Here is a 26,598-nt window from a genome sequence, read left to right as displayed (position 1 = left end):
TATGGGGAGCAGAGCAAACCTTGCAGCAGTGTATCCATAGGCTCAGAAGCGTGCCCCCTCGCGATCAGGGAAAGCCAGCCTAGACCAAGTGGAACACACAGAACTGTGGGGAGAGAGGGCATTTATTGACCAACAAGAGGGGGAGGAGCTGAACCCAGGCTCCCCACTCTGTCACATGCCTGTTCTGCCCACCTGGGTGGTGAGTGGGGGCATTCCTAAAGAAGTATAGCCATTCTTACAATAAATACATTCATTGTGGGGTGGAGGGGGAAGAGGTTGGGTGAAGGGCAGTAAAAATCCGTGGGGATTCCACGTTCTCAGCTACAAAAATAACAGTCATCCTCACCCAAGGGGAATGGGGGAGCTCAGTCAGGATTTGATTGTCCCATATGGGCCTGGAGACTTCAGAGGCCCCTGGACCCTGAAAGTGCCCCGGTGAGGTAGGACAGGGGTGGGAGCCAAGCATTCAAACTCCCAGCCTCTGCCCTTTGCATAGTTCCAAGAACGGGCTTCATGTGCCAGGTGAGACAGCAGATCTCCTCCCCCTGCTCTGGTCTAGGGGTAGCAAATGCTTGGTCCCCCAAAGGGAGGCTGGCTCATTGCAGTGTTGGTCACCCATCCTAGGGAAATGTCTGAGAGGACAGCTGAAAGGGAGACGGCTATCCCTCTGAAATGTCCACGGACCAAACCCAACAGACAGGTCCGAGGCAGCAAAGGGAGGCTCAGAAATGTATGTGGAAATGTAAGCACATGTGTGTGAAGGGACATGCCTGGGGCTCTGTCTGTCACTCCTGAGAGTGACCAAGGGGATGGGGGTGCTGGCTCACAAGGGCTACGCATTAAGGATGAAGAGGGGAATGACACAGTCTTACCTCCCCAGGCTGGCCTGTTCCCAAGCTCTTGCCAAAGAGGTCACTACATGGGTCTGGAACTAGGGGAGAGGACTAGATAGTATGGGATGTGGCAATTGGAAGGGTACCCAAAGTCCAGGAGAGGTGAAATACAAGAATGCACCAGGAGGTGGGGGCGGGAGCCCTGCAGCCCAGCTGATGGACATTCATCCATGTGCACATGTGAATGTACGCAGGGCTCAGGTGGCTCTGGCGGCTGGCAGAGGTCTTGTCTGGTTTCGGGACCATCCAGCACATAGAGCCATGCAGAGGGTGGTGACATTGAGGTCATCTGGACCTGCAGAGCCCTGCCTGGGAGAAAGAGGAAGGGTTTGAGCAGACAAATGGGGCAACCCAAGTGCTTGGGTTATGGGAATAGGAACCGGGACCGGGTCTACAGAATACCACGTCCTGAGGGAGTACCCACCTCTGAGGAGCACCGGTTGGCCTGGGCTGCTCACAGATGGGTCTGTGGAGACTGAGGAGGGGGCTTTGGCTGGGCCTGACTCTGCTAGCCCTACAGGGACATCAAAAAGTTGGGAGAAGGGCCTGGAGTTGGGGGGGGTGACGACAGAGTGGCTGTGTGGGGGAAACAGCAGCCCGGCCTGGGGCAGACAGGCTGGCTTGGAAGAGCATTTGTCCTAAGAGGCCGGGCTCAGACAGAGCTCTCGTCCAGGTGCTCCACGAGCTGCGTGTGCTTCCTCTTCTCCAGGATGCGGCTGAGCTCCTCCGCGAATGAGCAGGGCCCGGCTGGCACTCCGTTGTTGCTCTGCCTCAGGAGCACGTAGCTGTTGCCGTTCATCCTGCGCAGCCGGCTGGGCAGAGCCACCAGCCCGTTGGTCAGCTCGGCTGGCGGGGGTGGGGGCGGTGGGGGTGGTGGGGCTGGGGCTCCCTCCCCAGGGATGATCTGGAGGCAGCCACCTTCCAGTCCCCCAGGCCCCTCCCCGTCGTCGCCCTCCTCTTCCTCTCCAGGACACTGGCCTGAAACGGTCTGCAGCTGCACGGCCGAGCCCCCTGCCCGGCCTGCCCGACCTAGAGAGTATTTCCTTCGCCGCCCTCGTCTGCCTCCCTGAAGACAGGCCACGTACAGGAGGGAGGAAGCTAGAAGGAGGCAGAGGCCGCCAAGTGCAGCGATGGCCAGCACGTAGAGCAGCCTCACGTCAGGCGCCAGCTGCGCCCCGGGTATGGCAGGGGCTTGCGGAGCTGGGGCAGGCGTGGCTGGACGGACGGTGAGGCTGTAGGAGGCCAGCAGGGTGCGGAGGCCGTTCTCCTCGGCATAGCAGCCATAGTTGCCACTGTGCTCAGGCTGTATGTCTGTCACCAGCAGCCCATCCACACCCACACGGTAGCCATGCTGCCCGTCACTCAGGCCCGTGCTCCCATTAAGCAGCCACAAAGCCCGGGCCAGGTTGGATGGCTGGTCACAGGGCAGGAGGACATCATCCCCTCGGAGTACAGAGCGAGTTTTCAGGGGTGGTGGTGGCCCTGGAGGGGGGTGAGAGACAGGAGTGGTCAATGTCTATCTCAGGGAGGGCAATGGAGATGGCAGGCCAGATGGTTCACTGTTAGCGTCCCCAGCAGCAAGCACAGGATCTGGAACCACAGTGACAACTGACAATGGTCTCCTGCACTCATGCTGTCATGTAAGGTTCCCAAGGTTTGCACTGGCTCTTCCCGGTGGTTTCAATTCCTGCTATCCGCCAGCGATTCGTAATCTCAACCTCCAGCGGATTTCTCTCCTGACTGTCAGACTTGGACATCTTCCGCCTGCAGGGCATCTCGGTGTGAGGCCTCTGGGGCATGGCACATGAACTAAGGCCAAAGCCTCCCTCGAAGACTATACCAGGTCTTTTCCTCGAATTGTCATTGCAGTGAATGGTGCCACTAGCTACTCAGCTGCTTAAGTCAGAAAGAAACCTGGGAGTCTCCTTTGCTTCTCTCTCCCCTTCGCTTTTGTATCTAACTCTCACCAAGACTCTGCTTCCAGAATCCATCTCAGACCTGTTCACTTCTCTTCTTCCCCAACCGGGGAAGCTGGTCCCCTCTGGCCGCCATCTAATCCATTCTCCATGCAGCAGTGGGGTGACCATGTAAAAACACCATACCAATTATGCCACCCCCCTGCCTCGCCGTGGTCCCTGCCCACTTCTCCAGCCCCTTCTCAAACACACCAAGCCCATCTGCCTGCTGTTCCTTCTGCTGGGGTGTCACCCCCTCTCCTTGCCCTCCACTGGTTCTCTTGCAGGAAAGAGGACAGCAGTGATGAAAAGCACAAACCAGTCGGGCTGCTTGGGGTCAGGTTTGAATTCTGACCCTGTTACTTCCTAGCTTATTAATTCTGGGTGGTTTACTTACTCTCCCTCTACCTCAGAGAGATTGCCTCTCACAGGGATGGGGATCATGGCACCTGTCCCCTGACTGCTGTGAGAGAAAGTGACATGGTGTGTGTGTGTGTATTCAGTCAGCGCCTGTCACCAGGAGGTACTCAGTACATGTTAGCTGTGCCTATTAACTTTTGCTCTTCAGGGAGCAGCCCAGTCATCTGATTTTCCTCAGGGAAGTACCCATTATCCTTCAAACCCTTGTCATAGTTGTAAATATTCCTTTTGTAACAAAAACCAATGAAAACAATTATTTGTGTGGCCATTTAATTGCCTGCCCCCCGCCCCCACGTGCCTGTAAGTTCCAGAAGTGACAAAAACTTTCCATCTTGAGCCTGTCTCCTCATTTATGATTCCTTTGGGCAACAACTGTCTGTGAAGCACTTACTCTGTGCCAGACTCTGCTAGGACATCCTTGCCGAAAGCCCACAGACACGGCCGTCCGGAAATACACATGCACAGGTAAATGACAGTCTGTGCAGCCAGGCCTACTCACATCCATGAAGGTCACTTACCTGAGTCCCCGTGGCCTTCGCAGCCTCGGTTGCCTCTCTCCATGTCCTGTATCAGTGCTGTCCTGGAGGCAGAACCGGGGGAAGTGAGCTTAGTTTTCCCCAGTGGCAGGGTCCCTAAGGCTGTCACCAACTGCCCCCATGTCCTCTACAGCCAGCAGGCCTTCCTCCTCCCCTGGGATCCTGACTGCCCCCTGCCACCACTCACCTGCTACCCTGGGACCTGCTGAATTCAATGCAGGCACGGGTGCTGGGGTCCCAGCCACAGTAGGGGTCCCGGGCCAGGATGCAGTCGTAGCAGGAGCGGTAGCGGGAACAGCTAGACAGTGGTAGCTGGATGACTCCACTAGGGGCCCCCACGTAGAGGCTATGCTGGGAGCCAGAGAGGAAAGCTGGTTGGCAACACCCCCGGCTCCCACCTACAGATACACACGGCCACTGGCCAGCCACCCACTCCCTCCCCCTACTCTGGCAAGGCCACATTGAGGATCATGAATCAGAGTCTACCTGCACTGGAGAGATGACCAGATTTTCCACGGACTGGGGCTCCTTGAACACTTGCGTCTCTTCGATAATGTGCATCCCAGAGCCCAGCACCACGGCCTTGTGGATCCAGCCATCAGCTGGTATGGAGAGGACAGAGAGTCAGAACCCAACGACAGAATCTGGTTCCAGTCCCCTGCAATAGCCTGATGGGAGCGGCTCCAGAGTCATGAGATCAGGGACAAGTATTCAGCCAGAAGTTCCTCAGGACACTGGGAATTCTGGGCTAGTCATGGCAGAAATTACTGGGTTCACAAGCATTAGTGATCAGGGTCCAATATCATGGTGTTTGGTGACAGGAGTCAGAAGTCACCCAGAGCCAGTGGTCACCAGGGGCCAGCAGTGAGTGTTCACTGAAGAATCAATATCAATGGTCACCAGGGACTTGTGATCAAAAGTCATCCAGGGGATTAGCAGTCAACGAGGGTCAAGGACTCGGTTACCTAAGGGCTCAGAGCAGGGCTCAGAAGTACCTGTGCCCAGAAAGAGCAGGTCGTAGGTGGGCCCAGCGGGTGTGGAGACAGGAGTCCCTGTGAGGTGCGTGTAGCGCACGTTTCGCTTGAGCAGCAGGGGCCTTCCACGTGTGGGCACCACGGGCCGGGCCATCAGCGGGTGCAACTTCACAAAGTCCAGGACCAGGGACGGCAAATCCTGGGATGAGTTGTAGCCACGCGTGCGCAGTGAATCTGTGATGCACTGGGGCAGGGGACAGAGGTGGCGAGCTCAGGAATCTATTGCCTGACCATCCCTCACCAGCCCCAAGGCTAGATCCTTCTGCCCCTCCCAGGGGTTCTGTCTACCCAGGGCAGACCCCAGACTTGGGCACTCACTGAGCCAGGCCGAGGCTCTGGCACCCCACCCTCATAGCGGCCCCAGCGCCGGGCACCATCCTGGTACTCCATGTAGGGACCTGCGAAGACAGCCTGCACCTCGGCCAGGTCGTAGCGGCAGATGGCTGAGGCCTCTAGAGTCTTCCTAGGAAGGGACACAGGGGAGGGGGTTGAGCCACATGGAGTGGAGCCTGTCCCCTGCCCCCTGCCCTTCCTGGAGCCTACTGTTACCCTGGCTGACCCCAGCTCTAGGCCTCAGGGCCTCCCCTAAGGGTGAGGAGGCCACTGTGGCCTCTGGCCCCAGGCTACCTGGGTGCACCTGAAATCCTCTCTCTGCAGCCAGCCTCCCACAAGGGATCCTAGTGTACCCTCACTGACCTCTGCCCCAGCCCCCACACTGTCCCCAGTTCCTCCTCTCCCCACTGTCCCTGCACTGACCACTGGGTGGTCAGCGTGAAGGCCGCGTAGAAGTGTGTGCGGGCTGAGGTGTCGGCATCTAGGCTGCAGACAGCACGGAGCAGCTCATACTGTGGAATGTGGCAGACAAGACGCGCCTTAAGGAAGGAGGTCCACTTCTTCTGCAAGATCTTCTTTCCTCCCAGGTCTCCCTGAGGAGGTAGGGGCACAGGGTCAGGGTCAGAGGTTCAGCTTCTACACTCTTGCCCTGAACCTGGTCCTACTCACCTTGCACACACGGGCCACGCGGGCCACACGGTGGCTGTTGCGGCTCTGAGCAAAGCTGCTGGGGCCCTCGTCAGTGGCACGCTCCGTGAAGAAGTAGTAAACCTTGTCATCGTCCCCCACGGCGCTGGCCTTGCTCTCCCGCACCAGGACAGAGAACACAAACTCAGCATCTGTGGGTCAGGCAGTTCAAATGGCCTCTGAGACAGGCTGGGGATCCCCTCCACTACGGCCCTCACTCAGCACCGCACAGGAATAGACAGGTGCAGCCAGGAATTTTGGGAGGGGATGGCCCAGTGCCGCAGCGAGTGAAGATGAAGAAACAGTTCCCTGCCCCCCATCACTCTGCGCCTCATCCCCCTGACCATTGAGCCACTGCATGGGTGCCTCCTCCGTCCTCAGGGCGTGCGGGTGACGGCTCCGGCGGATGTCAGGGATGCTCCGGAATTCATACCGCGTGGCTGTGTAGAGGCCTCCATCTGGAGCAGAGACGGGCCGAGCATGACACACGCCACATACCACAAGGCACATAACCCACATGGGCGGTGAGTCCTCGCAAGGAGATCCATGTCCCACAAACCGCATGCTGGTGGGACAGGGGGTGGGGGGAGTGCACGCTCACCAATGACGAGGCCTGTGAAGCCACGGGCTGGGTCATAAGGACACTTCTCCTTCCCCTCTTCGAAGCTTGCTGGCAAGGTGAAGGCTTCAGCATCCTGCGGGAAGATGGGGCCAGAAGTCAGTGGTCTCGAGGACAGGCAGAGGCTGTGGCCCAAGGTCAGACCAGTCTGGGGCCACGGACCAGAGCCCGGGGGCCTGGGACCCGCAGTCAGGGCGGGGGCAGCCATACTCACAATGGCCGCGCAGAGGGGCTGGAAGGCATGAGTCCCGCACGCGTAGAAGTGGGTGGCGTTGAGCCGCTGAAGGAATCGCACGTGGTTGAAGCACTCCGTCTGTGGGGTGGGTGGGGGAGGGCTGTGAGCCCCCAGCCTGCTTAGAGGCCTTTCCCATGAATCAATCCAGCTTTGTCATCCAGCTCTTGCCCCCGCCCACGGGACATGGCTCTTTCTGAGATCCCAGTGGGCCTGCTCACTGCCCCGGACACAGAACTTTCCTTGGAACTCACTGTCTTTTGGCTTCCCAGTGGCATGACCTCTCTTCTCGGCTTCTGTCTCACTGTTAGGATTATCTGAAACACTCTTCGAGCTTCGCTTGCATTGCCTGAAGTCCCCTGCACGCCCAGCTCTGGGGCCCCCAGGGCTCCTGCCACCCTGAGATGTTTCTCTCACATCTCCTTCTCAGCAGTGTCCCTCTGTCCTGGAGCCCCCCTGCCCCCCGACACTCTTTAGGGTGATACTACAAAAATCTGTCTGCAGGCTCTGGCCCTCTCTCCACCTGATAGACCACAGACACACCAAACTCACCAGGTCACAAACCAAGCTCATTCCCTCCTCCCTAATCCGCATCTTCCCTCCTAAACCTGTTCATCCAGTCTTTCCCACCTCACTTCATCCATCCAACCTATTTCTCAGTCCAGACACCAAGAGTCAGCCTTGCTGCCTCCCACTCCTTCACCCCCATGTTCAGTTCTTCTCCAGGATTCTCTGTCATGTCTCCTGACGTGGTCCCCTTCCCCTCCACCTCCACCACCCCAGTCCATGTCACCGCTGCCTCTTCCCTGGACAAAGGTAGAGACTGCCTGACTGTTCTCCCAAGCTTCTGCCGCTCTGTGAAAGCTACTTATTTATTCAGTGAATGAGGAATACATGCATGCAGTGTAAAATTCAAAAGGTACAAAGGGTTATGTTGTAAACAGAGCATCTCCTTTTATCCCTGTTGCCTTCAAAGGGGACTGCTGTTACCACTGTCTGCAGTCTCCTTCCAGAGATAGTCTACCTGTCAGCACCCTCCGGCAACCCACTTTCCAAGGCATATTTTAAAAAATGTAAACCAAATCATGTCACTGCTGTATTTAAAAAAACTGGTGGCTCAGCAGAGTCCTGAACCAAGGGTCCCACCACTTCTGCCCCTTCCTCACTCCCTCCAGGCACACTGCTCTTCTTTGCCCATTAAACGCCTTAAGCTGAGGACCTCTTGACTTCTTTGCCTTGTTAATGATCCCTCCTCCTGCCGGTACCCAGGGTTTGAATCCATGCAGGCCTCTTTGTCTCATCCCAGTCCCTCGGTGTTTCTCTCCCTCCTCTCCACTAGCCTGCTCAGCCTCCTTCCTCTGACCCCCAGGATACCCCCAACCCCCATTGCCTTTCCTGCCTCCAGATTCACTCTAGTTTAATTCATCTAGGGCTTGGGGCTGGATTAATATTTTTCTAGGAGTGCTTCCCCAAGATGTTTACATAACAAAGGGGTGGGGGTGAGGGAGGAATTCTGTGGTCAAATAAGTTGGAAACCATGGCGAAAACATATCAGGGGATTTTTCAGAGCCTTAAGAATATTGCTGTGCATTGTGGGATTGAGCATACAGCCCTTCCCAAACTCATGTGACCATTAAACCCTTCTTTTAAAAATTAATGTTCCTTAGGGGCGCCGGGGCGGCTCAGTCATTAAGCGTCTGCCTTCGGCTCAGGTCATAATCCCAGGGTCCTGGAATCAGGCCCGCATCACATCGCATCGCATTGGGCTCCCTGCTCAACAGGAAGCCTGCTTCTCCCTCTCCCACTTCCCCTGCTTGTGTTCCCTCTCTCGCTGTGTCTCTATCTGTCAAACAAATAAATAAAATCTTAAAAAAAAAAAAAAAGTAGTGTTCCTCAGAACATGCCTTGGGAAATGTTCTCCTAAAGCCTTGCTACCTGAAGTGGGGCTTGGGGACCAGCAGCGTCTGTTTCCTCTGGAAGCTTGTTAAAATTGCTGAATCTTGGGCCCTTCCCCAGGCTTACTGAGCTAGCATCTGCATTTATAACATACCCAGGGGCTTCATGCGCACACTAAAGTTTAAGAGTCTGTCAACGGCCAAATGGTGAGGGTGTCCATTGTCACAGAATAAAACCCATCCCCCAGCTGGGCACTTACAGTGCTCCATGACCCGGGCTCCTCCTGCCTCACCAGCCCCACTTTCTACCCACAATGCATGCTGGACCAGCAGGCATCTTTGATGGAGTCTCTTAGAGGTGCCTCTTTAAAGATTTATTTTATTTTAGAGAGAGAGCACGAGTGGGTGGATGGGCAGAGCAGGTAGAGGGGCAGAGGGAGAGGGAGAGGGGAAGCAGACTCCCCACTGAGCGCCAGCCCCAGGAACCAGAGGGGCCGGAGGTGAGCAGGGAGCTAGATGCGGGGCTTCGTCTCAAGACCCTGAGATCATGACCTGAGCTGAAACCAAGAGTCAGACCTCAAAGGACTTAGCCACCCGGGGGCCCCTAGAGGTGCCTCTTTAAACACAGCTAATCCCAACACCACCCTAGACCTACTGAATTAAAAATCCTTGGGCCGGGGAATGTGTTTATTCTTTTCTTTTCTTAAGTAATCTCAATGTCCAACATGGTGCTTGAACTCATGACCCCAAGATCAAGAGTCAGCCAGGGCCCCTGGGAATGTGTATTCTTAAAAAGCTCTCCAGATGCATCTGTTCCACAGGCCTACATGGTGCCCCTGCAGACACCCTGTTCTTTAGCCGGAAAGCTCTGGCAATTCACTGCCCCCCTCCACGGAATCCTGGGTACTTGACCAATTCCCTCACCAAACCTTGTTTTTTACATCTGGAAAATGGAGGATAAAACGATTTCATAGGGTTATTTTGGAATTAGGAGATCCAACAGCTAAGTCAGCATTTATTAGAGATTACTATTGCTCTCCTGATTATTATTCAGGAGCCCAGGAGAGAGTAAGATGCCACTATAGGCCAAGCCAGTAGGTCACCAGATGTTTGGACTGTAAGTGCTGCACCTAGGGCCTGCTGCTCCGGCTACACTCACATGCTTGTTGTGGTTGTTGAGACTGCCTGGCTGATCTGTACCTCTCCATTTGCATCCCCACCAACCCTGACCAGATGAAGAGAAGGAAGGAAGGAACTGGGGACAGGACAGACCACATACCTGGTTGTTTTTCCCTTTCTGATGGCATTTGCTTTGCATCTCTGGGGAGGCCTCCCAGCGGATCTGGAGACAGGAAAAGGAATGGGCTGATGTGCTGACCCCAGTACCCTTGTCTTTCACCATCATTTGTGGGACCAGGTGACAGGACTCTAGGGAACAGGGGAAACTGGGGTACAGGTAAGTTTCAGGAGTGACCCTGGATGGTAAAGGAGACCTGGCTTGGGAAAGGCAGTGCTATCTGACCAGAGGGCTATGGAAGGCTGGCAGGGCTTCCAGGAAATTGAGGTCCCAGGGAGCTGGATAAAGTTGGAGACCTTCTGGGTGCTCCAGGTTCTAGGGGCTAACCTCTTTGTGCGCCCCATCTCCTATGTCACGGGCATTGAGAGAGAACAGGGCACCTCGGGCTCCAACCAGCAGTCTTGCGGAGGACTCCTCCAGCAGCAGTGTTGAGTAGTTCTGGGCTTGACCCTTGAAGTGCCGGGTCCTAGAGAGCTCTGGGGAGAGTGGGAGCAGTGAGCCCAGCTCTGGAGCTGCCTCTCTACTCCCAGACGTGGCTCCAGCTGCCTTTCAAAGTTGCAGCGGGTTGCGGGGTGGGTGTCTAACCTTCATAGGGGATGGTCATCCGCGGGGTGGCATCTAGTTCTCTGGATGGTCTCCGCAATGAGGGTCCAGGGACAGCTGTTGCTGTGAGGAAGCTCAGGAAGAGGGGCCAGAGCCTCCCCCACATTTTCCTGGGGAGGCCCACACTGGTAAGAACCCCAAGGCGAGCCAGGGTCAGAGCCACAGGGGTCAGTCACAGGGGTCAAGGTCCAGAGAGGTCACTTGGAAGGTCAGGGGTCATGGGGCCAGGGAGGGTCCTGGAATCGAGGGGACATGGAATCACAGGGTTGTGTGGCCATGGAATCCCAGGTTAGAGGTCAGAGGGAGGGATGGATCACACACTGCCTTTCTGTATCAAATACAAACTCCATGGTGGGAGGGAGTTGTTGTAGGGTCATAGAGAGGTTGTAGGTCACTGATGGGATCACTCTGCCCCGACAGAAGGACTAGTCCTGGTTCTCTGAGGTCCGTTTTCTAAAGAAAAAACAGGAAAAAAAGCTCTTTGATCTGTATGTGGTAGAAGGTAGATGGCATCATCCCCAGACTTCAGGGGCACCTGTGGGCGAAGGCCCCCAGAATCCCATGTCAGGATCACCTCACTGTCACTCTGTCTACCTCTCTGCTCTGATGCAAAGTTGGGTGGAACTTGCCCTCTTTACAAGACCCTAGATTCCTCCCAGCCCAAACCCAAAGTAATGGTCCTCCTCTGATCAAGTCAGAAGCTAAGCTAGGCCTCCATCTCGACTGGAGCTCCGTTTTCAGGGAGAACGCCTTCTCTTAGCAACAATGAGTCCAAACTTGGGGCAGCAGCTGCCCTGGCTGCCTGCGGGGGTGCCTTACGCCAGAAGGCTTGGGCAGAGACATTTAATGGGCCTTTGTTTATTTTGTCCCGTTTTCCCTTTGTTTTTTCTTTTCCCTGGCCTGAGCGCTCCCTCTGGAATTTCTCTTTAATTAGACGCTTCTCCTCCTCAGCATTCCTCTCCGAGAGGGTGCACATCTCTACTCTGCCCATGCGAGTCCATACTGCACCCGCTGGCCAGGCATCCACACGTGCCCCTGCCTGCAAACAGGCACTCATAGACATGGCGGCGGGTTGGGGGGGGGTGTTGGTCTCTGGGCCCTGGGGGCCGCACAGGTGTAAAGTCTGTGCCAGAGGCTCTAGTGTGCAAGACCATTTGAGACATAAGCAACATGGAAAAGGTGAATGATAAGATCCGTGAGTTCTTGGCCACCTCTCCTGGCACAGCTTGGAGACTATTCCCACACCTGGACCCTCAAGCCAACCAGCTGGGGATGGGGTAGAAGTAGGTGGCAGGCCTTCTGCGACCCCTGTAATAGGCCTGACCTCCGAGCTGGCTCTTGAAAGCTTCCTTGACAAGGCCAGGTGTAAAGCAAGCCTGACCCACCCAGTCTCATCAGACACCCACAGACAGGGCCACAGGGGCCAGTGGCCTCTCCCCTCCTTTCCAGGTCAAATATTAACTATGTGGCCTTGAAGAGAGGGGAAGGACCAGGAACTGGCCAGAAGGAGAACAGAAATTTGGAGCATTTATTTAAGAGGTAAAGGTCAGCATTATAGAGGTCAGAGCCCAGGGGGTAGAATGTAGTATAAGTGGAGAGAAGAGGGTCCTTGGACCACAGAAAGGGCATCAGCTCCTCGTTTGGGGGCTGGGCAACAGGAAGTCACAGGCAATCTGCCCATGCCCCACCTCTCACTGTGGAGGCACACCTGTTTATCTTTGGGGCCTCCTATTTGCTTAGTGCGGAAGCAGGGGGTGGAGGTGGGGGGGGCAGCGGAGAGCCCTATGGCTACGAGGTATCAGCCCTAGGATTGGGCAGGAGGAACACACCCCAGGTCAGAGGAACCACTCTGATTGTGGCTCATGGCAAAAGTCACACATAATCCAGAGAGGTGTGACACGCACGTAATAGGTGCACATACACACATGTTCACAGGGCTGTGAACACGTGTACTCACAGGAGAGTCATGCAAACGTACATTCACAGGGAGGTTTGTCCATGCATATGTTCATGTAAAAGCCTGCCCGATGTGTTCACACACAAATTGACAAGTAAGGTTGTATTCACATCCACTCATTCAGCAGGTCACACAGCCTCAGAGATTGACAGGGAAGGTTATAAAGCCATACACGTGCATCTGAAGGATTGTACACCTATTCACAGAAAGATACAGCGCATACACACATTTGTGTAGGGACATGCACATAAACCCACCAATACAGTGGATCAGGCATGTTCATGTTCACAGAAGGGTCGAGTAAGTGTGTGTTCACACAGTACTTAAACACACAATTACATGTATGCAGAGACAAGCATATGTACAAACAGGGGTCCAGTTCTCACTGCAGGCTTGGAGGCTATTGGTGCCTACTGAGGTGCAGAGCTTCCCTCCCTTCCCGAAAGTCCCAATTTTAAGGCCAGATTCCAAGTGTGTGTGTAGTGATGTGGGGAGGCATCTGACCTCCGATGCTCAGATGGGATGGGCCTCTCTGCAAAGGAGGGGAGGGGTACCTAACCCAGGTGGAAGGAGGCCCCTAGCTTTAGCAAAGGAAAGATGGAGTGGATGGTGTAACTTAGCGCTGCTCTACTCCGATGTATAGACCGCTGTTCGAAATGTGGGAGCTGGGCAGGGGCTCCCAGCCCCCATTTATTTAACCTGTTGGGAGGGTGGGCGGGGCTAAATGAGGGGGCGGAGCTGCTGCCCTCCCTCCCCCAGTGGCCACAAGGCTTCAAGGTCTCCAGTCCACACCCCACACTCCACCCCCAGTACCACAGTTTGGGTTCCTCCCCAGGGCCAGTCCCCTGAACTCTGGCCACCTTCCGAATATTAGATCCTAGGGCTGAAGAAATTGAAGAGGGGAGAAGCCCCTCCCCACAAAACAGGATCGATGTGGGATCAGCAGGCTCTCGACCTTCATCCCAGATATCCACTTGCTTAGTGTAGGCGGCATCCCCCTCTGCCCAGTAGGATGGCCGTCTCTTCTGGCCTGAGAGCCCCTCCTCCGCTACGCTCTCCTTCCACCACCCTGCACAGTCCGCGGGTCTTCCCTCTCCTCAGATCTGATCTCAGTCTCTACTGCTGCAGCTCGAGGACAAGCTCTCCTTCGATCCTGCTGGATGCCAGGAGACGTGACCCAGATCCCAGGGAACACTGTTCGCCACGCGGGTCCCCGCCCCGCGCCGGTCCCCGACTCCGCGGTGGCGGGTCTGCTTCCAGCACGGCCCGAGGCCTGGCCCGCGCCCCTCCAGAGCCTTTATGCGGGACCGGGAGACTTGCCGGCGAGAAAGGCCTGGCCCAGCCTGGAGGGTGGAATGGACATGGGGAAGGCCTGGCCTGCCCTCCGCGCCCCCCGCCCCAGGCCCCGCCACTGCCGCCCGCACTCCCTGCCTCTCACCTTTGCGCTCGGATCCCGGGCCATAGAGACTGCGATGCGCTGCTCCGCGGCCCCACAGCACCAGCTGCGGGAGGAAGGGGCCGCGGCCGGAGGCGGGGCGGGGGGGTGGTGGAGGCGGAGCCGGGGGTGGGGCGGGGGCTAGAAGGCGGGGTCAGGGAGGCGGGGCCGACTGGGTGGGGTGCAGGGAAGGGCGCCGCTCTCTTCTTTAGCGCCCCCCACCTTACACAATAGAGAAGGTTTGAGGCCGAGACTCCCACGGCCTCCGGGCATCTGGCGTCCTCCGCCCCCTAGGGCCGTGGCCCCCGTATTGCCCCCTAGTGGTGGCTTTATCATCCCATGCGCTCTCGATGGGCTTAAAGCCCACCTTCCCTCTCCTCTCTCCCTAGGACCCCTCTGACATACCTAGTGCTGGGGACTTACAAACCTCTCCTCTGGGGGCTTAACTTTCCGAAGGCCCTCTGACCTGTCCTCTAATCTGGACCTCACTTCTTGCGCTCCTGCCACCCTCTTCTGCTCTCTGCCTAGGGTGCAGTGGGCCACAGTACGTGCGGCCAAGCATTGGGGCAACTCTGAACACAGAACGGGGTCTGGATTCCCAGCTCAAGAGCCTCCAGCTGCTTGGTCCTTCAGCTTTAAGTCTGAGTAAGTCGGGCTTGGAGGGATGAAGTAACAGCCTGGCCAGAAGTTCACAGAGACAATGCTGTTTTTCCCGATAAGTAAGCCACAGTGGTTTGCGCTTGTCCACTCAACCAAACCTTACAATAACTGGGGTTTACCTCCTCAGGGACTGGGTCACTCAGATAACCGCCTTTCCTTCCAGCTCATGTTCAACATCATTCTTACTCCAGGTCTTCCAGTGAACTCTCCTCATAGGCAATCAGATATCCTGTCCCTCTGTGGCTCAATCACCTCACCTATAAGAAAACTAGGAAGCCCCCCTCAGAATCTACTCCCCAACCAGGGGAGATCCGGGCTGGTCCTCCCATGCAAACTTTGTGCTGCAGGTTCCCAGCAACTCAGACTATACCTTTGCCTCATGGGCTGTCAAACCCTCTAGGGTTTGAATCAAACCAGGGCTGTAGCCATGACCTGGCCTGATCCTCCCCCTTCCCTCATCCGTGCCAGTATTGTAATAGGCCCAAGACCAGGACTAAAATGAGGAAGGCGACAGGGACACAGATAACTGACTCTTGCATGTGCCTGGGAGTCAGAGCTCTGGCGAGGCAGGGCTTAGGAGAACAGGCAGATACACACTGGCCTGAAGGAGGGTGAACAAGATTCAAATGGCTCTGTCATTATTGAACTAAAAGGACTCTGGGAAAGGACTCTGGGAAAGACATGCCATCGCTCTTTCCTGAATTCCCCACAGCTCAGTTTGGCACTTCATCATACAGTCTCGTAGTTTGGGCTGCCGTGTGTGACTGCAGATCGCTAGACAGCAGGGCCCACGCTACACTTCCGCCTCCCCCAGCACTCTGTAAATAGGATGTGTGTATGTGAAGGGGGAGGTAGCTGGGAGAAATGCTTATGTTAAAGTGTACACACACTCTTAGACTAGCCAGCTTCATTTTAAAAACTGTACCCCCTTTCTATCCTGAGGGATTCATAGCTCCATTTTATAGATGAGAAAACAGGCTCTAAGAGGTTAAGTGGCTGGCCTTGAAATTCTTTCTTGTTTACACAGAGGATAATCAGTTCTGGAAAAGCCTGAGAAGAGGGAAATGGGGTACACCTGAAGGGGAATTATCAAAGGCATAAGTGTGCAAGTTTGTGCACAGATGTGTACTGGAGGAGAAGGCAGAAAGGAAGGGGTATGAAAGAGAAAAGGGAATTTAATGTGATGGGATGGGAAGGTTGCTAGTGGGAAACAGAAGGGAAAAGTCAGCAAATAGTTTGGGAGAGACCACAGAAGAAAATCCTAATAGAGAAAGGAAGTCCAAGCTGGGAAGTCCAGGAAAGACATGGCTAAGAAAAATAAGTCTGCAGTCCTGTGGGAAAGTGGGTTGGGGGCGGGAGTGGGAGACAGCGGAGGGAGGGCCGGAAGATGGCTAGCCCTGCAGTACCAGGCAGGAGATTGGACCACAGGGGCCCAGTGGGCTACACGACAGAGCTCCTCCTGTTCTCATAGAACTCCTGGTGCCCACTTCAGGTCCTCGTACAGCTGCAGTGATCAGGTGGCGGGTTTAGCATCCCACTCGCGCCTACACCCTGTGAGGCAAGCCTTTCTCCTCAAAGGTGCCCAGAAGGCAGACTCAGAACCTCACACGTTTCAAATGAACAAAATGTGTAAGTGACAATGTGGAATCCCAACAGGGCGCTTGCAGAGCTGTAGCGGAGCAGTTACGGAAGGATCCTGATAATAGAGATTTACATCACAATCCATTTCTCTCTGCCGTTCTCCATTTGAGGCTCTGAACCTAATGATCGGATGGGATGGCAATTAAACGAACTTTCTGTAGAAAGCCTGACTGACAATGCTCTTCTCTGCAAATCAAGCTGATAAAATATGAATGAGGGGAATACTGACAGTGGGAGAGACTCAAAATCAAAGGAAGAAATGAATCCTAACCTAGCCACTGACTTTGTGTCCTGGGACACAGGCAGGGCATTCTGTGAGCAGGTTTTTCCTCAGCCTTCAAGTCACTACCCTGGCTGCTTCCCAGGGCGGCTAGGAGAGGATCCCATCTGAAAAGCTTCTGGTGTATGACTTCACAAGCACAGATCGTACAATGTGGTTTTGTTTTTGCTAGGCTATTCTCCCCGACTCCGCTTTAAGAAAATGCCTGTTGTTCTCTGCCACCTACACACCAGCGTTTGGCTCCAGGCTTTGCACAGAGCAGCTACTCACTGTATAGCAGGGATCCTAGGTGAAGGGGGTCGGTATGAACTCCTGAAACTTGAGCAGAGGTTCCCTGAGGAACTCTGGCCTAGTCAGGTTGTCCTGCTTCCTGTCCACTGTGGTTGCATTTCGGTTCCTCCTTTGCCATCTCCACCTCTGGTCTGCCCAGCACTCTCCCTTTAGGTGGCGTGATCTTTATTTGGGCCAAATACACAGCTGAGGTCCTTCTTCAGTAGGGACTGTCACCAGGGCACCAATGCTGTAGTCTCACTGTCCCACTGTGCCTCAGAAGCCTGTTTTGCCTGTTAAGTTTTCCTCCCAGCCAGTCGTCTTGGAGTCAGACCCAAAGCTGGGCCTTCTGGTTTGCCCTCTCTTGACTCCAGCCTGGGGAATGGTTAGCAAGGAAAAGGGAGTGTCAGGATATGGCGACAACTGATGGAAAATCACCACCTATCACCCCTTCTCAGATTTGGCATGCTGAGTCCTAAAAAAAGCCATAAATTTATATATACATGTGTATATATATACACATATATATACATTTTTAAAAATAAATTTATTTATTTATTTATTTATTTATACCAGTAGAACAGAGCTGGACAGAGAAGGCTCTGGAGCTGTCAGAAGGAAGAGCACATACCCACACTACAATTTTAAGGTATGGTTTGCTTAGATGTCAATGAACCAAGTGCCTTCATTCAACTTATTTTTTTAAGTAATCTCTACATCCAACATGGGGCTCAAACTCACAACTCGAGTAGCATGTTCTGCTGACCAAGCCAGCTAGGTGACCCTCCTTAAGTTCAATTTTAACTGTCATCTGAGAAGAGCTTCAAATTAGAGCTAAATAATACCTAGCATATATGCCAGGCCCCTTGCTACGCACTTTTCATGCATTATTCCCTTAATCCTTATGAGCTCTGAGATAGATACATTATTCCTTTCAATAGATGAAGAAACTAAGGTTCAGACAGGTTAAGTAACTTGCCAAAGATCAAACGGTTGGTCAATCTGGGATGTGAGGTCAGGACTAAGGTCAAAGTCAAAGCCCTGAACTTGCACAAGGCTACACTGCCAGCATCCCAGTACTTAAGGCAGTATTTTTGCTTTTGTCTGTTACTCCCCACCCCTCTACCCCAGTCAGAAAAATGCTCACAAGTGGTCTTCTCCAAAGCAGTCTGTCAGAAGGGAGAAATACTGGCATGTTCTGGAACCTGAAGCCTCGGGCAACCATGCCTAGCCCTTCTATGAGCTCATAATAGTTGCTCCTGTGAGTTGTCAACTTGTGTCTCCCCTTAGCTGGCATACGCACAGCTTTATCTGCCTGGCGGGTGAGAGGTGGTGCTGAGCCCTGCTTCTGTATCATATGGCTTCCCCTTTCCTTGACCTAGGCTCTAGAACAAGGGAGCCAGGCCAAAGGGATTTCTTTCTAGTCCTCTTTGGCCAATAACAGTATTTGCACCCGGATGACAGAAGGTACGATTCATGAGAGATCTGTTTGTGTTGTTCATCACTGAATCCAATCCTCAAGAGTGCCTAGCATGCAGCAGGTACGCAATAGTTGTTGAATCATCCAAGTGAATGAGATAATGTAAGAATGAGATTACTGAACTGCTGGCCACAAATTATGCAGCACATTATTAAGTAGTTTATGTAAAAGTGAACTGTGTACAACTATAGCTTTATGTATTCCAGAAACAAGTGACATCAAACCAAAAAAACAGACTGAAGAATCCAAAGCAAAAAGAAAAAAGAATCAGTTTAAAAACTAGGGGGCAGGGCAGGGAAGAAACAGGACATTCCAGATATTTAACTGTCCCCACTCCCAAACAAATATTACCGAACACATGGTCAAACTGAGAAAAAGCATTTTTAATAACACACACATACATTCATGGGACTTTAAACAAGATGCAGTAAAAAATCTTAAAAAAAAAAAAAAAAAAGAGAAAAGAAATCTGCATTTACTTGTAAACTGCCTAAGAGCTGGTGGAGTAACTGGCTGACACGACTGCCCAGGGAAAGCAGATGCACAGATGACCAGGTGCCCCAGCACTGTAAATGAGCAAGAAATAACCATCGCAGAGCACGCTCCACATGCCCAGCCACCAGTACCCTAATCTTGCCTCCTTAGAGACAAACCAGGACAGTCTCTTCCCTAATTTTCTAACTCAGTTACTTGTTATTGGGTCACCTCTTAAATTTTTTATTTTTAAATTTAAAAATTACCCTTGGTTTAAAGACTCCACGCATTATTACTGGCCAGTCCCCACCAACTATACTTGCTTGGACAGAAATAAAAATGCAAATGCTCCTGACTGAGCCTGGATGACAACACGCCTTTTTTCTCTCTCTTACATCTGGGGAGATTTCTGTGAAGTCAAAAGCAAGCTATTATTTGTACTTCAAAACAAAACCAAAATGCCAACCTTCCAAAAGGTGACAAAGGCACCGCTGCCGTCAGAAGATAGACAGGAAATGTACAAATGCTGTTACTTTACTGCTACATCGATGCATTTTGTGCATGGAGAGCCTCTTCATTTAACATGATATAACTAAGGGAATTGTATTTTCCGATAACAAGAAAAGCAGTTCAGAAAAGGCAAACAGTTACACACAAAAGCATAAACACTTACAAGTACCTTAATTTTCAGCTTGCAATAAGGGTAATAAGTTTGACATACATATCCAGAAAATTAGACAAGGTTATTTTTGGCACAGTAATATTGCCAAACACACTACCACTCAGTGCAAGCTTTGTTTGCCAAGTCCCAAAAGTGGCCTGACATTTTCTGTGCAATGAACATTTTCTACCCCCCACTACCATCCCATTCACTGGGCAACAATAGCAGGAGGGAGACAGAACATGGGGACTCAAGAGGGAGAAGGATAATACTTGATTTGGGAGAAAAGTCATGGGCTACTTGTGCTAAAAGAGAATCATCCAGGATTTGTATGAGAACCCAATGCAAATACTGATTGGAGTTATGACCTGGAGATGGAGACATCTACCAGAGTCATAAATACAAGGGCTCAAACTGATGTCTGGCCATTTTTAAAGGTCAGGTGAAGTATTTTTCTCTAATGAAGAAATACAATTAAAAATAGAGACTTTTCTTACTGGAACTGCTAAATAAAAATGTATCAAAGTGGTTTTAAATTTGATGAGCAGTTATCTCTTGAAACTGCAATACAAAAGGGTCACTTAAAAAAAAAACCTGAATAACCCACTTGTCCCCCCGTCAATGTACACGATTAGAAAATATTTACACACTGTAATTACAAGCAATATAAGCAGTATTTTATACTTTGAGATTTTGTACACTTTACACAATGCAAAAATGAGAAAAATATGAACACTTATAAAATTACACACAAATAATGTATCTACAAAGTATTAAATTACAAAGAGTGAAAGCCCCCATTGTTGGGCAGATAGATGCCAGAGTTTCAAGCTTCTGTCAAATAGAACTCTTTGTATCTATCTCATTAACCATAAGTGGCATTTTCTAATAATACCCTTGAGAGGTAGTATCAAGATAATAATATTCTTACCAGTAAACTCAACACAGAATAAAACTTTTGTTGGTCTGACTCCTGGAGCCTCATTCAGTCGGGGTTCTCGGGAGTTGATTTACGTCTTCCCTATAAAATCTCTAACTGCTCAATGCTTGACATGGGCTCAAAAGTTACTTATACTATTGTAAATGATAAATTTAAGATAAAATGCTTTTTACTCCTAAGCCTCAATTAAGAGGTAGAAAGCTATTTTTAAAAAAATTATTTTCTCTCTTCTCAAACCATAAACCTCAAGTCCAATTCCCTTCCTCTCCATCATCTCTTCCCCCACAACTGGAGACCTCAGAATGCTCAGGAAAGCAGTGTCATGCAAGTCAATATTGAAGGAAAAAAGTTGTTGATATTCTCATTCAAGAAACAAACCCCCACCCCAAAAGGGACACTCAGTCAACAAAAGAATTTTTCAGTTAGCTAGTAAGAGTCTATTACTACCAAAGGCTTCAGAGGGCCCTTGGGCTAAGACCAGCATCTGCACTTCTACCAACCCTTCACCATTTAAACCCAAGGATGGCTTTCCAGTGTTTAAGAATATTTAGAGCAGCTGTGGTTTTCAAGTGCAACAAATTTAAAATACAAGCACACACACGTGCGTGCACACACACATACACACACACACGCGTGTGCAATGTCCCAAAGAATAAACATCATCCAGGTCTCTGCCAAGCTTATATACTCATGAAAGTAAGGGTTTTGGAAACTTGTCCAGATCTTTAAGCTTCTATACTATATCTGTAATATGGCTAACCAAGGGCCAGGATTCTAAGATTTAGCCAAGATTCTAAGATTTAACCAGTATTTAAAAAATTATATATACATTTAAAAGGAATCCAAAACAAACTGCGTACAAATGTTTTGGCATGAAAACAGAGACACTATTTTATAGCTTAACTTCTTCCCCTTAAGGGGGATCTGGCAATTTACCAATTTTCTGATTCTTAACTGTTTAAATGTATTTTAAAAACCTTACAGATTTATAATCTTGAATAGTGAAGGAAAATGTATGTATTGAAACCTCCCTGTGGTTTATAGCAATTACAGAAGAGATTTATTCTTTTTGTTATTAATCTCAGTTCTAAGTTTTCTTTTTGAGTCTTAAAATAACCAAGGGCAAAATGAAACCCAACTGGAACTTGGTCTTGATTTCCATGTCCAACTACTCAAGTTGGTCCAAACCCTTTCCTACATACTTCCTGTGATTATCCAAGTGCCATAAATACAACCAAAAAAAAAAAAAAAAAAGGTAACTGGCTTACAATTTAGCAAAAGAAGTTAACAGGGGTAGGTTAGACATGCAACTATTAGTTGCTTTTACCACTCCCCTCTTGTTATAGGATGCTGCTCTTTTTAAAATGTCAGTTGCTTTAAAATTAAGCAGATCATGTTTCATATCTGCTTCAGAAATGGCAATTTCTTCATTACCAGCTTCATACTAGATATTCAAGTGGCACATTTGCAGCACATTTTCTTAGCATTCCACTGGAGTTTGTAGCATTCTTTCTACTCCTCTAGGAAAAGATCTTATTGAGTTTCTCTTGGTTCATATTTTGCTGCTTCAACTCCTGTTAAGAATCTGGTACCCAGAAGTCATGAAGCTGCCCCTAGAAAAGGGAAGGGGGAAAAAAACAGGATAAAGGAAATCAGATTATGCATTAATCCTTATAAAACTACTAATCATCAAACAGGATTTTACTAAAAGAAGTAATAAAATCTTTATATTATATATTTCTCTGAACATTTATGGTAATTGGAATCAGCTTTCACATTTTGTGGTCCAACAATTAACAATTAATTAAAAAAAAGTACAGAATAAGTGCAAGATGTTTTCCTCACCAACACACACATGTGGAGGATCATATTTAAGAGGATTAAATAAAATGTTAAGGTGACTAACAGAAAAGTTTTGGTATTAAATTCATTTATTTTATTTTTTTTTTTTTTTAGATTTTATTTATTTATCTGACAGACAGAGATCACAGGTAGGCAGAGAGGCAAGCAGAGAGAGAGGAGGAAGCAGGCTCCCCGCTGAGCAGATAGCCCGATGCGGGGCTCAATCCCAGGACCCTGGGACCATGACCCGAGCCGAAGGCAGAGGCTTTAACCCACTGAGCCACCCAGGCGCCCTAAATTCATTTATTTTAATACCACATCTGCAAAAGATGGCCAGGCTAAAACAAGATCTTTTGGGATCAGAGACTGAAGTTTAGAACAAAATATTAGTTTAAGACTTCTCAAAGACTGTTTTCAAAGAGCAGGCATATCTTATTAAGGCCAGTAACACCAAGAGATTCAAAATACAGAAGAGTTGAGATTACTTTTTCTAATTAATCTTCAGTGCTCCTGTTGCTTTGACATAAACTATAAGCAACTTCTAGGTCCTGTCTACTAAAATTATGGTTCTTGGACCAGCAACAGTGCCATAAATCTGAGAACCTGTTAGAAATGCAGCATCTCTCAGGTCCTACTCCAGACCCAACGAATCAAAATTGGCATTTCAACAAATTGATGCCTATACTCACATTAAAATTTGAGAAGCATAATTTTAGACAATAACATATCCGTTAGTTTGTAAAAGGCAAATTTATAGTATATAGCAAATGTAATACCAGTTGCTTACACAATGCCCCTCTTAAGCAAAGTCCCCTTAGATAGGATACCAAAAGCCTAACAAAAGGAAAAATAATAAATAAAACTGGACTTCATCACAGTTAAAAACTTTTGTTCTACAAACGATACTATCAAGGCAATGAAAAGACAATACACAGAATTAGAGACTATATTAGCAAATTATATACTTAACAAGGGACTTGTATTTGGAACAAATGGAAATTTTCTATAATTCAATAATAAAAAGAAAAAAAGCCCAACTAAAAAATGAGCAAAGGATTTCAACCGACATTTCTCCAAAGAAGCTACATGAACAGACAACAGGCATATGAAAAGATGCTCAACATCATTCATCACTGGGAAATATGAATTAAAACCACAATGAGGTTCTACTACCAACCCCCTACTATAGCTATAATCAAAACCACAGATAATAACAAGTGTTAGCAAGAATGTGGAGAATTTAGAAACCTTATATATTCTGGTGGGAATGTAAAACAGTGCAGCCACTTTGGAAAACAGTTTGGCAATTCCTCAAAACATTTAACATAGAATTACCACACAACCCAGCAATTCCACCCCCAGGTATACACCCAAAATATTTTCATTTGAAAACATGTTCACACTAAAACCCATGTAGTATTGTTCATGGAAGCATTATTTAGAACAGCCAGGAAGTGGAAGCATACTCAAATGTCCATCTAATAAGTGGATAATTCATATAATGGAATATTACTTGACAACAGAAATGACATACATGCTACAACGTGGATTCACCTAACATTATGTGAAAGAAGCCAGTTATAAAAGACCAAATAGTATATTGTTTCACTTAGAGGAAGTGTGAATAGGACAATCTATATAGACAGAAAGAACAGCGGTCACCTGAAGGCTTGGGGGGAGCTGGGGATAGAAATACAGGTGGTTGGGAAATAGACAATAGCTGCTAATGGCTTCTGGGATTTTTTTCTGGAGTGACAAAAATGTTTTAAAGTATGTTAAAACATTTGGTGGTGATGGTCACACAGCTCTGAACATATACTAAAAAACACGTTAAATGAGTGAAATATGATACATGAATTTTATCTCAATAAAGCTATTAAGAAAAATGCTCCCCATGAAGTAATGTGACATCTGAGGCAATGTGACATTTTAAAATGGGCTCAACCATCTTTGGAAATAAGTTAAAAAACAGAAAAGCAAATAAAAACTAAAAAACATACACACATTATTATACTGGAGTTTTCTGTTTATCTTAAGATACCTAGAAGAAAGTGCTGTGTAATATTTTTTTTCAAACAACATAAAAAGTTACCATTTAGCAAAACTACTAAGAATAAATAAAAAACTTTAATAAAATGACACCTGAGTAGGCCGACAATTCTGGATTATTTCCTGCCATTTTCCATGTATCCTGGCAACCAGGTCTTTTACCTTAAAAACATCAAAAAGGGAGAAAGTAATCAGATTAAAACATCCTTAACTAAAATCCACTTAATGCTTGATAAAAGATCTGATAGTTGTGACAGGCCCACACCCAATAATTCAATTTAATTTCTGTCAAGAAAGAAAAAAAAACTGCTCTTTTTCTGGAGCGGCTTTCAAATCACAGAGATTCATATAAGACTCCTCAATCACCATAACCTAAATTACTGAATGCTTAGGACTCTCTTTTCCCATTAGTTACTAAAGATCATCCAGAAAAAATGTGCTCCTTTCCTGCCTGCAAGACACTTGTATTTTCAACTTGCTGGCTTTTGAACACCCACATAGATAAGCTCAGGTGTGGGTTTGTTATAGGGCCCAAGGCTTTGGCTCTCCTTATCTTTCCAACTTCTATTTGAAAGACTCAAGGCCACAAAAATGGCTGTCATTTGTTCCTTTCCACATTATCAGAAGATCCAAGATTCACTGTTCTGCCTCTCCACAGTTTCTGCAAAGTACTACAAAACCCCTTCAAATACAAGGTATATTCCTATGTTTGAAGGTTTAGTGAGTCTCTGCATGAAACTTAAAGTTTCCTACCACTCTAGAGATTCTCAATTAGCTCTTAAACATAACTGCTTAAGAAAAATGTTCTAAACAAGTCAGGAACTTTATAGCTGCTTTAAGTTTATAAAGTAAATTAAAAGGTCTACTTTCTTCTCCATTTAGAGTTCAGCAGATTCAGTTTCTCCAAAATAATCACCTTTTCTATTACAGGTTGTGAAGAGGCAACTCCTCAGCAGACCATCCCCCAATGCAATTTCCATAGACCTCTTGTGTCTCTCTCCACTCTAAGTAAGAGAAGCCCTGGCACCAATCTATGCAGGCCCTTGGCTTTAAGAAACAAAGACCTTGGGTGGTCCCTTTTTAGCACATCTGTCAGCAGTAGCTACTACCACCAAGTTCTACGGGCCAGTAACTCTAGTCAATGTTCAAAAGAATGTGCTTTGAAACTATGGTTTCCCCTCTTAAGTCAAAGAGCTATCCCCTACATATTTCTGAAAATCTGCAATCTGATACAACTTCATTAGTTGCTCATCTCTGTATTTAACTGAAATCTACTAAAATAAATACACATACTGAATCCAAATGGGCATTGCTGAAATGACTAACCTTTATAGCTAATTAATTTAAGATATAAAGTTACAAAGCTGAAACTTCATATTTACTGACTTATCCAAACACAATGGCAAAAAAGAATCAGCTTTACATTACAAATGCTAAAAGATGATTTGGAATAAAAAATCCTTAAAAGTTTTTTTTAAAAAGTGTTCAGTGTCTTAGGTAAGACTGTTAAAATCACTGTTTTAATACTCAAGTTGCTTTCCTAACTCTATACTCATAGTCAGCTTTTCTACTATCTTTGTACTAAACGTTTAAGAAAAAAGCTTATTAGCAAGCTTACTGCTGAATCATTTCCATCTTAGAGCTCAGACTGGGTAAGTAGGACTTAGAAACCTGAAGAATCCTTCTTTAACACATTCTCTAATGGGACGTTCAAAGAACAACAGCTAACCTACTTCTTCTCCATGAACAAAACAAGTTTTCAATTGTCACAAAATTGTTTTTAATCCCTGAAACTAGTTTTGGCATAAAAGTCTTAATTTGTATAATGACAAAAGAAACTTACTAGTTTTTTTTTTTTTTGGAAGATCTTATTTATTTGTCAGAGAGCGAGCGAGTGAGCACGCACAAGCAGGGGGAGCAGCAGGCAGAGGGAAAAGCAGACTCCCTGCTGAGCAATGAGCCTGATGTAGGACTTGATCCCAGGACCCTGGGATCATGACCTGAACTGAAGGCAGAAGCTTAACTGACTGAACCATGCAGGCATCTCAATAAGCTTCATCTCAGTAAGTTTCATCTCCATTGGAGATGGAGACATCTCCAATAAGTACTGGAAGAACTTTCTCTTCAGGTGTCAGGAGTTTTAGAATAGACTATAGTAAAATGAAAAATACATTTGTCTTGAGATTTTTTTTCCCCTTCACTTTTTTAAAAAAAGTTATTTCTTCACCCAATGTAGGGCTCCAACTCACAACCCCAAGACGTAGAGTTACATGCTCTACTGACGGAACCAGCCAGGCACCTTTCCTTTCACTTTTAATTTAGCTAGAAGTATTTAGTAGAAACTAACATCTGTTATTAATAGAGAAAATCATATTTATCATCTTATATGCTCTTTTTAAAAAAGG

The 26,598-nt window shown here is 48.8% G+C and overlaps 2 protein-coding genes across 6 annotated transcripts in view; both read right to left on the bottom strand.

Annotated features, from left to right (window-relative positions):
• Nucleotides 1-104: 104 nt before the first annotated feature.
• On the bottom strand, nt 105-17,949 carry SEMA4G (semaphorin 4G). Of its 4 annotated transcripts, XM_047703569.1 has the most exons (17): nt 17,895-17,949; nt 16,748-17,122; nt 10,487-10,957; nt 10,229-10,377; nt 9,884-9,946; nt 6,692-6,790; nt 6,460-6,553; nt 6,203-6,316; nt 5,841-6,010; nt 5,595-5,764; nt 5,157-5,301; nt 4,800-5,022; nt 4,291-4,406; nt 3,992-4,155; nt 3,787-3,848; nt 1,318-2,375; nt 105-1,202 (listed from the first exon to the last, which is right to left on the bottom strand). In XM_047703569.1, the coding sequence occupies exons 3-16, from the start codon at nt 10,608-10,610 to the stop codon at nt 1,546-1,548; spliced, it is 2,523 nt and encodes an 840-aa protein (XP_047559525.1). In that variant the 5' UTR covers nt 10,611-10,957; nt 16,748-17,122; nt 17,895-17,949; the 3' UTR covers nt 105-1,202; nt 1,318-1,545. The 4 variants fall into 4 exon arrangements, with proteins under 4 accessions (XP_047559525.1, XP_047559524.1, XP_047559526.1 ...); XM_047703568.1 differs by lacking the exons at nt 16,748-17,122; nt 17,895-17,949 and adding an exon at nt 13,900-16,717; XM_047703570.1 differs by lacking the exons at nt 16,748-17,122; nt 17,895-17,949 and adding an exon at nt 13,900-16,717 and having other exon boundaries at nt 105-1,198.
• Nucleotides 17,950-18,589: 640 nt separating this feature from the next.
• SLF2 (SMC5-SMC6 complex localization factor 2) overlaps nt 18,590-26,598 on the bottom strand; it is a 46,474-nt gene continuing 38,465 nt past the window's right edge. For both annotated transcript variants that reach the window (XM_047703566.1, XM_047703567.1), the window contains exons 19-20: nt 24,287-24,355; nt 18,590-21,915 (exon numbers count right to left, since the gene is read on the bottom strand). In XM_047703566.1, the coding sequence (XP_047559522.1) occupies nt 21,880-21,915; nt 24,287-24,355 (105 nt within the window). In that variant the 3' untranslated portion in view covers nt 18,590-21,879. The remainder of the gene's footprint in view (nt 21,916-24,286; nt 24,356-26,598) is intronic.

The sequence above is a fragment of the Lutra lutra genome, chromosome 14 (assembly GCF_902655055.1).
Source record: "Lutra lutra chromosome 14, mLutLut1.2, whole genome shotgun sequence".
NCBI lineage: Eukaryota > Metazoa > Chordata > Mammalia > Carnivora > Mustelidae > Lutra > Lutra lutra.
This window is presented reverse-complemented; position numbering and strand designations above follow the sequence as displayed.

What these genes read in the sequence shown, in the direction of transcription:
- SEMA4G (XM_047703569.1), bottom strand. Translation starts at nt 10,610, where the DNA reads ATGTGGGGGAGGCTCTGGCCCCTCTTCCTGAGCTTCCTCACAGCAACA. An exon ending in CTTCACAGGCCTCGTCATTG is followed by an intron (nt 6,317 to 6,459) that starts GTGAGCGTGCAC and finishes TCTCTGCTCCAG; the next exon opens with ATGGAGGCCTCTACACAGCC. An exon ending in ACCCATGCAGTGGCTCAATG is followed by an intron (nt 6,011 to 6,202) that starts GTCAGGGGGATG and finishes CCTGACCCACAG; the next exon opens with ATGCTGAGTTTGTGTTCTCT.